This window comes from Rhopalosiphum padi, chromosome 2 (genome assembly GCF_020882245.1).
Source record: "Rhopalosiphum padi isolate XX-2018 chromosome 2, ASM2088224v1, whole genome shotgun sequence".
NCBI lineage: Eukaryota > Metazoa > Arthropoda > Insecta > Hemiptera > Aphididae > Rhopalosiphum > Rhopalosiphum padi.
Genome location: NC_083598.1, coordinates 36,273,016 through 36,286,102, shown reverse-complemented (window position 1 = coordinate 36,286,102; position 13,087 = coordinate 36,273,016). Strand labels below are relative to the sequence as shown.

General features: G+C 22.2%; 1 protein-coding gene across 1 annotated transcript in view; it reads left to right on the top strand.

Annotated features, from left to right (window-relative positions):
- LOC132922709 (potassium channel subfamily K member 1-like) overlaps positions 1 to 10,024 on the top strand; it is a 35,886-nt gene extending 25,862 nt beyond the window's left edge. Inside the window, exons 2-5 of the mRNA XM_060986361.1 lie at positions 6,805 to 6,945; positions 8,844 to 9,242; positions 9,336 to 9,571; positions 9,688 to 10,024. Of these exons, the coding sequence (XP_060842344.1) occupies positions 6,805 to 6,945; positions 8,844 to 9,242; positions 9,336 to 9,565 (770 nt within the window). The 3' untranslated portion in view covers positions 9,566 to 9,571; positions 9,688 to 10,024. The remainder of the gene's footprint in view (positions 1 to 6,804; positions 6,946 to 8,843; positions 9,243 to 9,335; positions 9,572 to 9,687) is intronic.
- The last annotated feature ends 3,063 nt before the right edge of the window (positions 10,025 to 13,087 follow it).

Below are 13,087 nucleotides of genomic sequence, written 5' to 3'. Positions count from 1 at the left end.
TTTATATACAAAGTTTGTATTGAACGAATCATAACTAATTTGTCATTTTAGAAACAGTTAAAAGTCATAAATTGTAAAATGTATTAAGGATTAAAATGAATTTTAAAAATCTAGAAAAAAATTCAACATATTATTATTCAATATTGAACTTAGTATAATAGTATAGAAGAAAGCATTATTAAATACTCGTCTGATTCATTAAAAATATTCAATATTATATTATATCTACCCAATTTAATTATTAGTGTACATCAAACAACATTTTAAATTATTTTAACCGTAAAGGTGAGTGCAAAGTTTTAGGTCAAGATATAGCTAACATTTTTATAGTCCTCTATTCATCATACACCGCTTAGTTAAAAGTTTTAATTTGATCAACTACTAAAATCGTATAATAGCAAACATTGAAAAGTTCATATTTTCAATTTTATCATGGCTATCGCGTAAAAAGTGACAAAACGTGATTTTATAATTTATTTTTAATATTTAAATAATTATAAAAAAATTGTTTAAAAATTTTTATTTTAGTTATTATAGTTTAAAGTAACATAATGCATAATATACATTAATATTTACAGTTGTAATTATTATTTACACGTATGAGCGTCGTGTTAAAAATTAAAATGTCAACTGTGCGACAGTTCTCTCAAATCCAATCATTTACTGGCCGCCCAATCAAAACCTGCTGCCAGCGCCTAGGAACCGTGTGAAGTTAATGCGGTCTGCAGGTGCAACACATCTTAATATGGTTTATAATATTATGCTGATTATAATACGTTAATTCGCTTAATATATTTTCATCTACTGAATATATCAAAGTATTGAGTGTCTGATTATACCATATCATTATTAAAAGATTATGATGCTTCAACAATTATCTAAAATTAATTATGAATTTTGTCTTAAAGCCATAGGATATTTCAATGATAACATATTAGTATTTCTGCTTTTATAAGTATTTTGTATAAAAACGATATTGCATACATTTATATATTTTTTTATGCTTGCGTGCAAAGTAAGTCAACGGTCATTTGAACAAATCTTTAAAAGAGTGGAGCTCGTGTATATCTAGCAGTTGAAAGTATTTATACACAAAGACATAAACTCCGAAGGACTAAACGTTTCATCACAATAGTTTATAGTAAAATAGCTAAAGAAAAAAAGTACAATGAAATCTGATTTAATTCTTAAAAAATTCAAAATAACTTAAAAAAAAAAACAAATTGTATACTCATATTATATTTTATATGTACACAAAATACATTTTTTTTTGTAATCATATTTTGTATGAAAACGGAACCATTTTTTTTTTTTATTAAAATTTGATAATAAAATAGATATACCATATTATGAGTATGGTTAAGTATATGCTATATTTATTATGTTATTTACATCATTCCCGCAATAAATAAATATATGCTTTTAATTATTTTAAAGCTAAAAAAAGGATACATTATTAGTTTATCCGAGCAAAATTCCAAAACACTGTAACTGAAACTCAATAAATTAATTATATTTTAATACATTTACGTAATCATACCATGTACATTGTACCTTGTACCTATATAAATTTATTTGAATATTGGGGGAAAAAATATTAATAAATGAAAACAGTTAAAAATCATCGTAATTTTAAATTAAATTATAAAAAGTAAAGTCTACATATTTACATTAGAAGTTTTGTTTCAAGGAATTTCTATTATACGAAAATGCTTATAAGTTTAAGTTATGAAATTAGATACTTAGGTAACTATTATTTATTTTGAAACAATTTAAAAAACATTTTATAAGCAAATATAAAATAATCATACTAAAATTTGTAATCGCCTATTAAACTATACAATTTGGGCCTTGGGGTAATCAAATTATATAAGCAACTTAATTTCGTTTAACCTAATATTACGATATAAAAAAATAAAAATCTTCGTAAAAACTGCCACCTTGTGTATATTTAGCAAGGACGAAGCTTTTAACTAATCATACATTCATACATTTATATTTAATAATGGACTGTCAATACAAATCTATCAACAGCTGTTCAAATATACAGAATAAATATTATGATACTTATCTATATCTAGAATATAAAATGGACAAGGGTTTATTCGTTGTTGATATTTAAAATGCCTTTTTTGAAAAGTAATTGTATGATAATGAAATGGTAGAAATAACTTAAGAACTTCTGTTTTATAACATCTAAATTATCGGTAGGAAAAAATAAAATCGAGTAAGTCTCTCGGTTATTACAATGAATTGAAAGCATTTTAATTTAATTTAGTTTTGGATTTTATACCTGCAATATTAAAAAAAAAAAACACTCATACCTACATATACATCAAGTGCTATAAAATCTAAAAGTATTTAATTGTATTCCGTTGTTCGATATATATCATATAAATACATAAACATTATACTCAATATACTCGTAAAAAGTATAAATATTATATGAACAATTGAAATGGTTGTGAATAAATATCTTATCCCGACTGTAATAACCATATTTTTCATGTTCTATAAAATAATATGAAAATAATAATGTAATTTAGTTGAAAATAATATTATATCAACATTTACCGTTTACAATAAATTATGCATAGCAATTATTTTGTCTCGTTTAACGATGTATGTATATTTTACACTTTATTGAACTCGTTATTTCAAAAATGAAAACGTAAATTAATATTTTTTTAATATACAATAATCTTTAACAATTAACAATTATATATTAAAAATTGTATTAACCATACAAAATATTATCTATAATTATATTTGAATTAAAATTATTCTAAAAATGTATAATAAATAATACCTATAACAACTAAAGAATTTACATCAGTACTTATTAGAATATTTCTTATGAATAGTTCGTCTATTTTAATTTATATTGTACTTGAGGAATAAGACTAATACTAATAGTTTATTTTTCTTTCCACTTCAAAAGTCAAAACTTTCACCTTTCAACCAAAACGAAATAGTTTTTTTTTAAATACTGTAGTTTTTAAAAATATATGTTCAACAAAAATGATGGATCATTTTTATTTCATAAAAGAAATAAAAGTAATAATAATGATATTTATTTTCCGTTTATTATTGCACTTTTATACAACTTGTAACTACTACGATATTAGTTGATTATATTTAAAAGTTATATTTTATACAAATAATTATAATATTTTTATAATAAAAGAAAACAATTGACTTTTATAATCGATAGGTCCATACTACATAGGTAATTAAACGATTCTATTCATTTTATTTATAAATAAATAATTTTTTAGTTATTTCACCTTAAACTTGTTTAAAGTATTAAACCTCTCAATTAAAACTATTATTAAAAAGTTCAAAATCGTACCAAAATAAAATATTCTTCCAGTTTCATTCTTTTTATAAAAAATAATTTGGTTCCTTAGATATTTTACTATGGTAACCCAATCATATAAATTATAGATTTTTCAATTTTCCAAACACAATAGTTAAAATAATTAATTTACTGTATTTTGTAATATGTCTAAATTGACTATTGTTCAACAACACTTTTTTGATTAAAATGAGGCTTTAGTACTATATTATATGATTTTTGTAAATCTAGAAAAAAACTTTTAAATTCATAAATAAAACCAAAAATTGTTATACTTTGTAATAATCATCACTGACATCACTATTAAATCTATTGAAATGCATTTTATTTTAGAATAATGATTATAGGTATACTTATTTATTCAATAAAAAAATCTAAGCAATAGTAATTAGACTAAATTACTACCTTCATTCAATTATTTCTGCAAATATACCTGTTGAGCAAACGTGTTGCCTTGTAAAATGAAAATTATAAAATTCAACAAATTGTACTTTGATGAGTAAGAATTGAACGATTTATTCATTTAATTTGAGAATTTTAATAATTCAAATTATTATAAAAGTAAATAACCACTGAGCTATTAAATAATATAAAGATTATTATGAAGAAAAACACAGATATAAACTTAACACAAATGTAATTGGGTACTAAAAAATAAATAATTAATGAGTACTGTAAATTATTTTATAAACTATCTTATAGAGTTAAAAATAAATTCTTAAAATTTTGAATAATTAGTATATTAAAAAATATTTATTACTATCACAGGTATTACATTATATTAATATACTAAACTTATTTAGAAAATTTCACTATCACGAACCTTTGTTATCGCTTAAAAAACAAAAATAGCTAGCTGAGTTAAAAGAGTAAACCAAAACCATATCTATTATTATATTTTATTAAAATTATTTTAATGAAATAATACCATTATAGACATTACTATAGGAAACCACACGACACACTGCACACAAACCCTGCTTACTTGAGAAAGATTTATCATTCGGTAAAAATTTAATCATGTATAAATATAATTATGAAAATAAAAAAAAAATAATTACCTATATTTCAGTTATCAGAGTATAATACTATTTATATATTGTTATCAATAATGTCGTCTATACATTTTTTTACATTAGTTTTTCTTTTATTTCTGGTTATTCAAATCTTCTTTTTTATTCTTTTTATCTGTTTCTTCACATTTTTTCATATCTTCTAATAGTTTTTCTAACAATATTTTATCCTAAAAATGTATGTTATATTTTCACAGTATATTTTATAGTATATTTTGTGCATAATCATATGATAAATTACTTTTTTGTGAAAATAATCTTCTTCTAAAAAAGCTCCACGCTCTCCAATTTTTCCACCAGCTCCTCTTATAGTACCATGGTGCCCTCTTCTTTTATTTGCTCCGAAGACAATATTTAAACTTGATCGTTTAGCGAAACTATTTCATTTGAACGTTTTAATTGTTTATACGATTCAATCAATTTAGTTCATAATATAATATAATGTTTACCGTACAATACGACTCAAATTTGATATCAAAATCATGATTTGTATTTTAGAATACCGAAACTGTTTTATAAGCAAATAGAATATATTATTACATAAACGAAAATGGTAAATACAAAACTATATGTGCCTATAAACAATATAGCAGTTGTTTTCATTAGTTACTTGGTAATTAATTATTCAAATAAATAAACAGATTTACTTACAATTATTAATTTATAAAATTAATACTAGGTAGTAGGTATAACTTAATTATATTAAAAATGTTAAAAATATAAATAATAAAAACAAAATATGTTTGTGGTATAATGAAGGCAAAGTACTGAATAAATGAAACCATTTAAGTAATTGTAAACAAATATTGATATAAAACTTCAAAATATAAAAGTAATATCTGTCAGATATTTTGATAGTTACGTGATAATTATAGCATACTATGGTACCTATATATATATATATTCTGGTATTTTATAAGATTAATATGCGATCAAAAAAAGTATAAATGTTAGCGTTAAAGTATGAAATTCCGTAATTCTATTAAATAACTAGTTATTCTATAGAACTACCGGAACTTTCAGTTAATGTATTGAATGGATCCTAAATACATACTTCAACTAGTCATTCTACATACTAACCAGATATTTTATAAACTAACAATAAGGATTTAGTTAATGTATTTAAAACTTTTAATGAATAAACATTTTAATCAAATTATAAATTACAAAAAAAATCAAATGTTAGTATCAAGTCAAAGACGCTTTACATCTTTATATAAAAATAAATATAAATATAAATTTATTTCACGTCAATTTATTGGAATAATTATTATAAAATCTTAAACAAATTACAAAATAAAAAAAAAAAATCTATTATTATAGTTATAATTATTATTTTTTTTTTACAATTTACAATTTATTTATTAGTACAGGAACTTTTTGGATGGCATTTAGAGTTACAAAGTAAATTTTTTTTTAAACATATGCACCGTTTTGTGGACTTGTGGTACACTTTTGTTGGCATGTGCATTTGAAAAACCCTCGAAGTCTAGTTTATGCCGAATGGTGTGGTTCATTATCTTATCTTGTTATTATTTATTAATAAAACGAAAACGGTAACAAATCTTGTATATTATCTAATCCAGTCCCGGCCATCTATCTAATTATATAAATTTCATACATAAGCAAAAACCCAATCGGTATTTTATATATTAACTAGTAAAACGGTGTAATTTATATATTAACGAGTATATTTAGGAATTTTATAGAATAACTAGTTATTTAATAAAATAACGTATTACATACATTACCGCTAACATATTGTATCTATATATAGTAATTTAAAAAAAAATGGTTGAGTATTGTCCGCATTTTTATGAAACTACTTTGTAAAATATAATGATTAGTACAATTTTAATTTACTCTTTATACGCGTAATATTTCATGTAGGTACTGTAACGTATTTCAGCAAATCTTACTTACAAATTACTGGAAAAATGCATCTACAACAAAAATCTCTTATTGAAATACATCAATAATATATTAAGCTCACCTATTAGTTATACCGAGAAAATGGACCGCACAAAAACAAGGTTTGGTACCTATCTAAAAAGCCCTTATATATAACTTATACATTTTATACTTTCAAAGTATCAACTTCCGATACTATAACTTAATATTATGATTCAAATTAAAAGTTTGTAAGATAGAACACTGTTGTTTTACTGGAGTACTAATGTATAACTTAGAGTTTGTCACATTCAGTTTGTTAAACTTTTTCCTTGTAGCTTAATGGAATTTCTTTAGTCAATATACCTAGTTTCTAACATACCTACTCTTACTTACTTGAAAAAAAAATACAAAAACTGTGGGGCATATATTGTATTAAAGTATTCAAATGACTTTATTTAATCAATTTGTTATTCCTTTCAGATGATTCAATGGAGAATTTTATAAAAGAAGTTTTATCTGCTAGTAACAGAGGTGTTTCAGCAGCTAAAAATGTTTCAGGAGAACCAAACTGGAGTTTTGGCCAATCTTTATTTTTCGCTTGTACTGTAATAACAACTATAGGTAAGCATAAAAGAATATGACTCAAAGCAAAATGAATTTCCTTTTAAAATATTTTTCTGTTAAAGAATATTTTGTTACTCGTTATAAGATATTTTCGTTCTAAAAATAATTGTTATTCACATTGACATTTTACTTTGAATTGTATTAATCGATTATTATCATATTTATTTTACATGATATGGACAATATTTTAACGTAACACTCGTTAATAAAAAAAACTTATTTAAGATTAAAAATTATTGTTTTTATATAACTTGAAGTCAAAATTAAACAAAACTTTTAGAAATAATAAAAATAAGGTACCTATCTTTTATCAGGTATATTTTTAAGATTTTTTTAATTACATTAACATGTGACACATATTTTTTTCAGCATTTTTATTCATGGATATCAAATTTCTAACGAATTATTAATTCAAATTTAGATGATTTAAGTGGTGTGACACTAAGGTTTCTGAAAAATAATAGTTATCTAAATTTTTATAATGTCAAATTTAAATACTCCTTATAAGTTATAAGTTATAATTAAAACTAATTAAATAATCATTAAAAAAATTGATTTTTATGTATCAAAATACCTGAAGAAAAATATATTGCTTCAGAATATGAAACTAAAACTATATGTTGTCAATTAAAAAAGTATAGAACTTAGAAAATAAAAAAATAGTAATAAACATAAAATTACATTACATTTAAAAAATATATATATATTATATTAATGAATACAAATTATTAAAAAAAATATTTTAAAAATCTTATACCTAGTTTTGAATTAATAGGTGTTTCACGTTAATATGATAAATCGATAACCAAAAACTATAGAATATTTCGAAATAAATTTAAATTTATTTTTCTTGTTAATATAATTGGTATAATTATATTATTCAGGCCATTCAGGGTTAATATCTGGTAAACATAACTGCTAATTAGGAATTAACTAGGTAAATGTAATATACTAATAACTTTTGTTCTTTTATCAATATCGTTTTTTTTTTTTTAAATACCATTTTAGTTCATAAAAATTAAATTTGAAAAATATGTATTAAAAAATTATTAATAGAGACCGGAATTATAATATAATAATATAATTATAATTATGCATTTGCATATTCGCAATGAGTATATGCTCGATTATAAGGGTATGAAATGTGGGCGTTTTAAATCAAACTGATTTCATAGACCAAATTTTATTTTGCATATTAATGCATATTTTGTTATTAAAGTATATATAATTTGCATATTTTATACACTCTTAATAAATAAATGAATTCTTTCCTCTTTTCAATATAAACGAAAATTACTATGTCGATCAACAATTAATTAAAATTATCATGGAAAAATGTTTGATAATCGAAAATAATATTTTTTAATTTTGTAAGAATATTTTTTTATTGCAATTATAATATCTATTGAAAACAAAATTATTACATGGCAACTAAAATGGTTTATATTAGGGGTCACCAAATTACGGCCCGTGGAAGAACTTTGTTTAGTCCACAGAAAATAAATTTTTTTTTTTTTTATGGTGAATTAATTGAGGTTTTTATTAATTTAAATTAAAATTTTTGTTTTTGCGTTTACTTTCTTTGGATAAATATGTACATACGATATTTTGGCTTTTTGAAAACTTTCTAAATTCTTAATGTGGCCTTTAAAAAATATCAATTGGTGATCCCTGATTTATATGATAACTAAGCTTTGGCTGGCCCTTGGTATACTTGTCTTGTTATCAATATTTATTTAATATTTTTATTAGTTTTGTATATACACCATTTCTTTTAAATTTATATGTTTATTGTTTAATTCATAGTTAATAACAGTTATCATTTATTTCTATTTCATAATGTATACTGAAATACATAGAAATACATAGTTATTGTGTTGAAAATTATCTTTCAGGTTACGGGCATGTTACTCCGCTATCTCAAGAAGGCAAATTATTCTGTATGCTCTACGCACTTTTTGGTATACCTTTGACACTAGTGCTATTGACCGCACTGGTCGATCGGTTGATGATACCCACGACAAAGTACCTACACTTCCTCAACAGCCGTCTAGGACATTTATATCCACCGTTCACTATTCGGTTATTACATTTTGGCACTATACTCGGCACACTGATATTTCTGTTTTTATTGTTGCCCGCGGCAATGTTCACATACTTGGAACCCGAATGGAACTACATGGATTCATTGTATTATTGTTTTATATCACTTACTACCATTGGTTTAGGGGACTACATTCCGGGCGACGCACCAGATCAAAAGTACAGACCACTCTACAAACTAATGATAACCGGTAATAATGTCGATAAAATTAAAATAAATCGTAGGCACAGAAACGTAATAGCATTATTACATTTCTATATATACATATTAATATATTATCTAGGCTACTTAGTTGTGGGACTTGTATGTGTGATGCTAACGTTGTCTATTTACTACGACATCCGGCAATTAAATTTTGGCGTGCTTTTCATGTTGGAAAACGACGAAACCCGTTCAATTGATCCCGAAAAAATGCATTTACAAGAACCCGGAACAAACAGGACCAAATATACAAATGAAAAAGATTCGCCCACAAGCTTGGAGGATACCACTCCAATACACAGCATCCCTTAAAATTAGGTATCAATCACTTACGAACATCATTGAAATTAATTTTTATAAGTTAGATAATATACATTTATAATATATATACAATATACATAAATAACTAATTTATGTTTTTGTTTGTTTTTAAGGTTGAAAAAATAATTATAACCAACAATTTTTGCTGTATACAGTGATGACAATTACCTATATTCGACCAAAACCAAAATTTCTATCCAAAAACTAATTATTATAATAATTATTAATTATATTATATTAATGTATTATTATTGTTATTACCTTTAGATTATAAATTAATAGATTAAAAGATATATTGTTATATATATTATTGATTTTACTGAACGAAACAATTATTAATCCAGCCACAAGATAATATTTAAATATGTAATTATACTTTTAATAGTTTGAAAAGACAATACCATTAAATTAGTTAAGACATATAATATAATATAATTAGATAAATAAAAATATATTTAATGAAGAATTTAAAAAGGTAAAAGTTTTATTTTTCTTCATATCTATAATTTAATATAACTGTTTATGACATAATCTACTATGAAGATAGGCAGTAATATAAAATGTCGTATATTTTACATGAGTAAGTATTCTCATAGGTAACACTTATTTTTCCATACATTTTTATTATTAGAATTTATACATAAAAAAAAATCAAGTATTTTTATCAATTAAAAATTAAAACGTTGATCATCAACTATGGTATAATTATTACAATGTTAAAAACAATTAAAGATTTTGTATTTTAAATTTAACAATAAATATAATGTTTTCGCATTCACAAAAAAAATATTAAATAATTGGTATAACTTGTTCAATATAATTCACTTTTAAATAAAAAGTTCAAAATTTAAAATAGAACTTTCTCACTTTTAACTGAAAACTATTACAATTGAGTATAGATTTTATGCTGTAGCGAGTACATAATATATTGCATACAACTTTTGTTGTTTGCTCTTTAAAGTTTACTGTACAATGTACATTTCAAATCTTGTAGGTTCTATATAAATAAATATACATAAAAGGTAGGACTAAGACATTTCGAGCCCAAGTGCAAGTATTTTTTCATTTAAAATATAAACGATAATTTATATACAATATTAGTTATTATTACAATTTATTTATTCAATATTTTGTTTATACAATAAACATTCATAAGAATAAAAATATATTATTAAATACTGAACCATCTAAATTTTGTTTCAAAAAAATTTTAATAGTAATATTCTTTAATAACAGACAATAAAATAATTCAAATAATAATAATACTATTGGTAAAATATCTTTAATATAAAAAAAGTATTTTATTATTCAATGTCTTATGCCATGTAACACAAATTATAATAAAAATTAAGTACAATAAATAAATAAATGATCAATAATAAATACTGAAATATAAAAAAATAGGTATCCCTCTACCGTATATAATATTTATGTTGTCTAATAGCCAATAGGTCATTATTATAGGTGTGCTTAATTTGAATTCAATGATACACCATTGTTTACGAAAATCGATTCAATATTTATTTTTACCATATTACCTATATCAACTTGTTGATTAGTGAATATGTTATTACCACGGTAGATTATAATCTGCCGTGGTTATTACTGTTACTGTTATTGATTATTAATTAATAACAACTTTCTATAATTACCGTAAAACAATAAAAATAGATTCGTATTATAAATAGATAAAATATTATAAAAATATCTCAAAAATGTAATTGCATATATAGTAAAATCCATAATAATATTATAATATACTTACGTCAAATTTTTAGGTTGGAATAATGTTTTAAAGTTATAAAAAAATAATTAACAACGTTATTTATCGTTTAAATAGGTAATTTCGTCTAAATTTGATTTTAAAATGTCTATAAAAAATAATTGCCAGTATATATTTCCAGTATAAACTACTTACCTAATATAAAAATATTATTTAATTTTCAAAGCTTAGATATAAAACGTAGTATTTATTAATTTTGAACTACAAAATAGTTTGCAATCCTATACGATTTTGAAGAATTTCATCAAAATTTTAAATTCAAAAGCGTATAAAAATATTATGCATATATGTATATTTTAAATATTTTCATACTTCACTCATAAAAGAACGACATAAAAATTTGTATTAAAAATTAAAGAACTTCGATCCAGTAAATAATGTATTGTCAATATATATATATAAAAAAAGGAAAAAAAAGGAAAAAAATTGAAAATTTGACATGCCTATAAATGTTTTCAAAATGAGTTAAATTAATTTTTAATTTTTTATATAATTTTAAAAAATAATATACAAATTTTAAGTATTTACACTTATTTGTTTTTAAAATACAAAATAAAAATTTGTTTGGAAAGAAATAATTATTATACGGTTGAATATCCTACTGTAAAAACTTAAACTTCAAATGCTCATAAAAAATTAATTTTATTTCCAGTAAAATTTATTTGTATATACATGATGAAAACCTTATAAAGAACTTTGTATTCAATTTTTAAATCACTAGTAAAAATATAACATTTTTTATGTATTTTTAACTACAAAATAACTTGTATTTTTTTCGAGATTTTCACTATGTAGGTTATCATACCTACATATATATACATAGAAAATTATGAATTATGATATAAATTTTTATTGAAAATTTCAAGTTTCTGTGGTTATCTTCATAAAGACCACTTGTATAATTTTAAAATTTCAATAAAAAAAATCATTACTAAATTCAAACATTTCAAACCAATAAATTATGCTATGGTACCTAATAAATATATATTAATTATAACTTAAATTTACCATTAGGAATTTCACAACTGTAAACTATATACATATATATATATATATATATTTATCATAAAATATAATTATATTTTTATTCTCATAACAAAGCTTTTCTTGACTTTTGTTTTAAAGATTGGTCACTACATTCATCTCATGAAATAGTTTCTAACAAAGAGTTTTCAATATTAAGAACAACGAATAAATTTAATTGTTCTTATACAATTGAAATAATTCTTCATATTTTTTTAAGTTGAAAATGATCTCTGTTAGAATCACAGAATAACTATAGATATATTATAAATATTTAAAAATAAATCTCTAAAAATAAATGTTTCAAAAATTTTAATTACCAATAGTGTTGAATAGAAATTAATTTTAAAGCAGTTAGAAAAATAATAATTGAACACAAATGAAATCACGGGTTCTCTCAACAGGACATACAATTGAAAAAGAAACGAAAAAAAAATATTTTTTTTAAGAATACAAATTCAATGTCTATAGTAGTCGTTAATTTGTTATCAATGGACTATCTATATGTTTATGTAGATCAAATACGTCGTAAAATTAGTAATTAAACTCTAACATAATAATAAAAATAAAAATAAAAATCCACCCTGCTGATGTTTAATAGGTTTAGAGGTAGTAACTGACCAATTAATAGGTCACTTTTATTATACAAATGAGTTTTATTTGAATTCATTGATAAATCATTTAACGATACAATAAACAATTCTGAC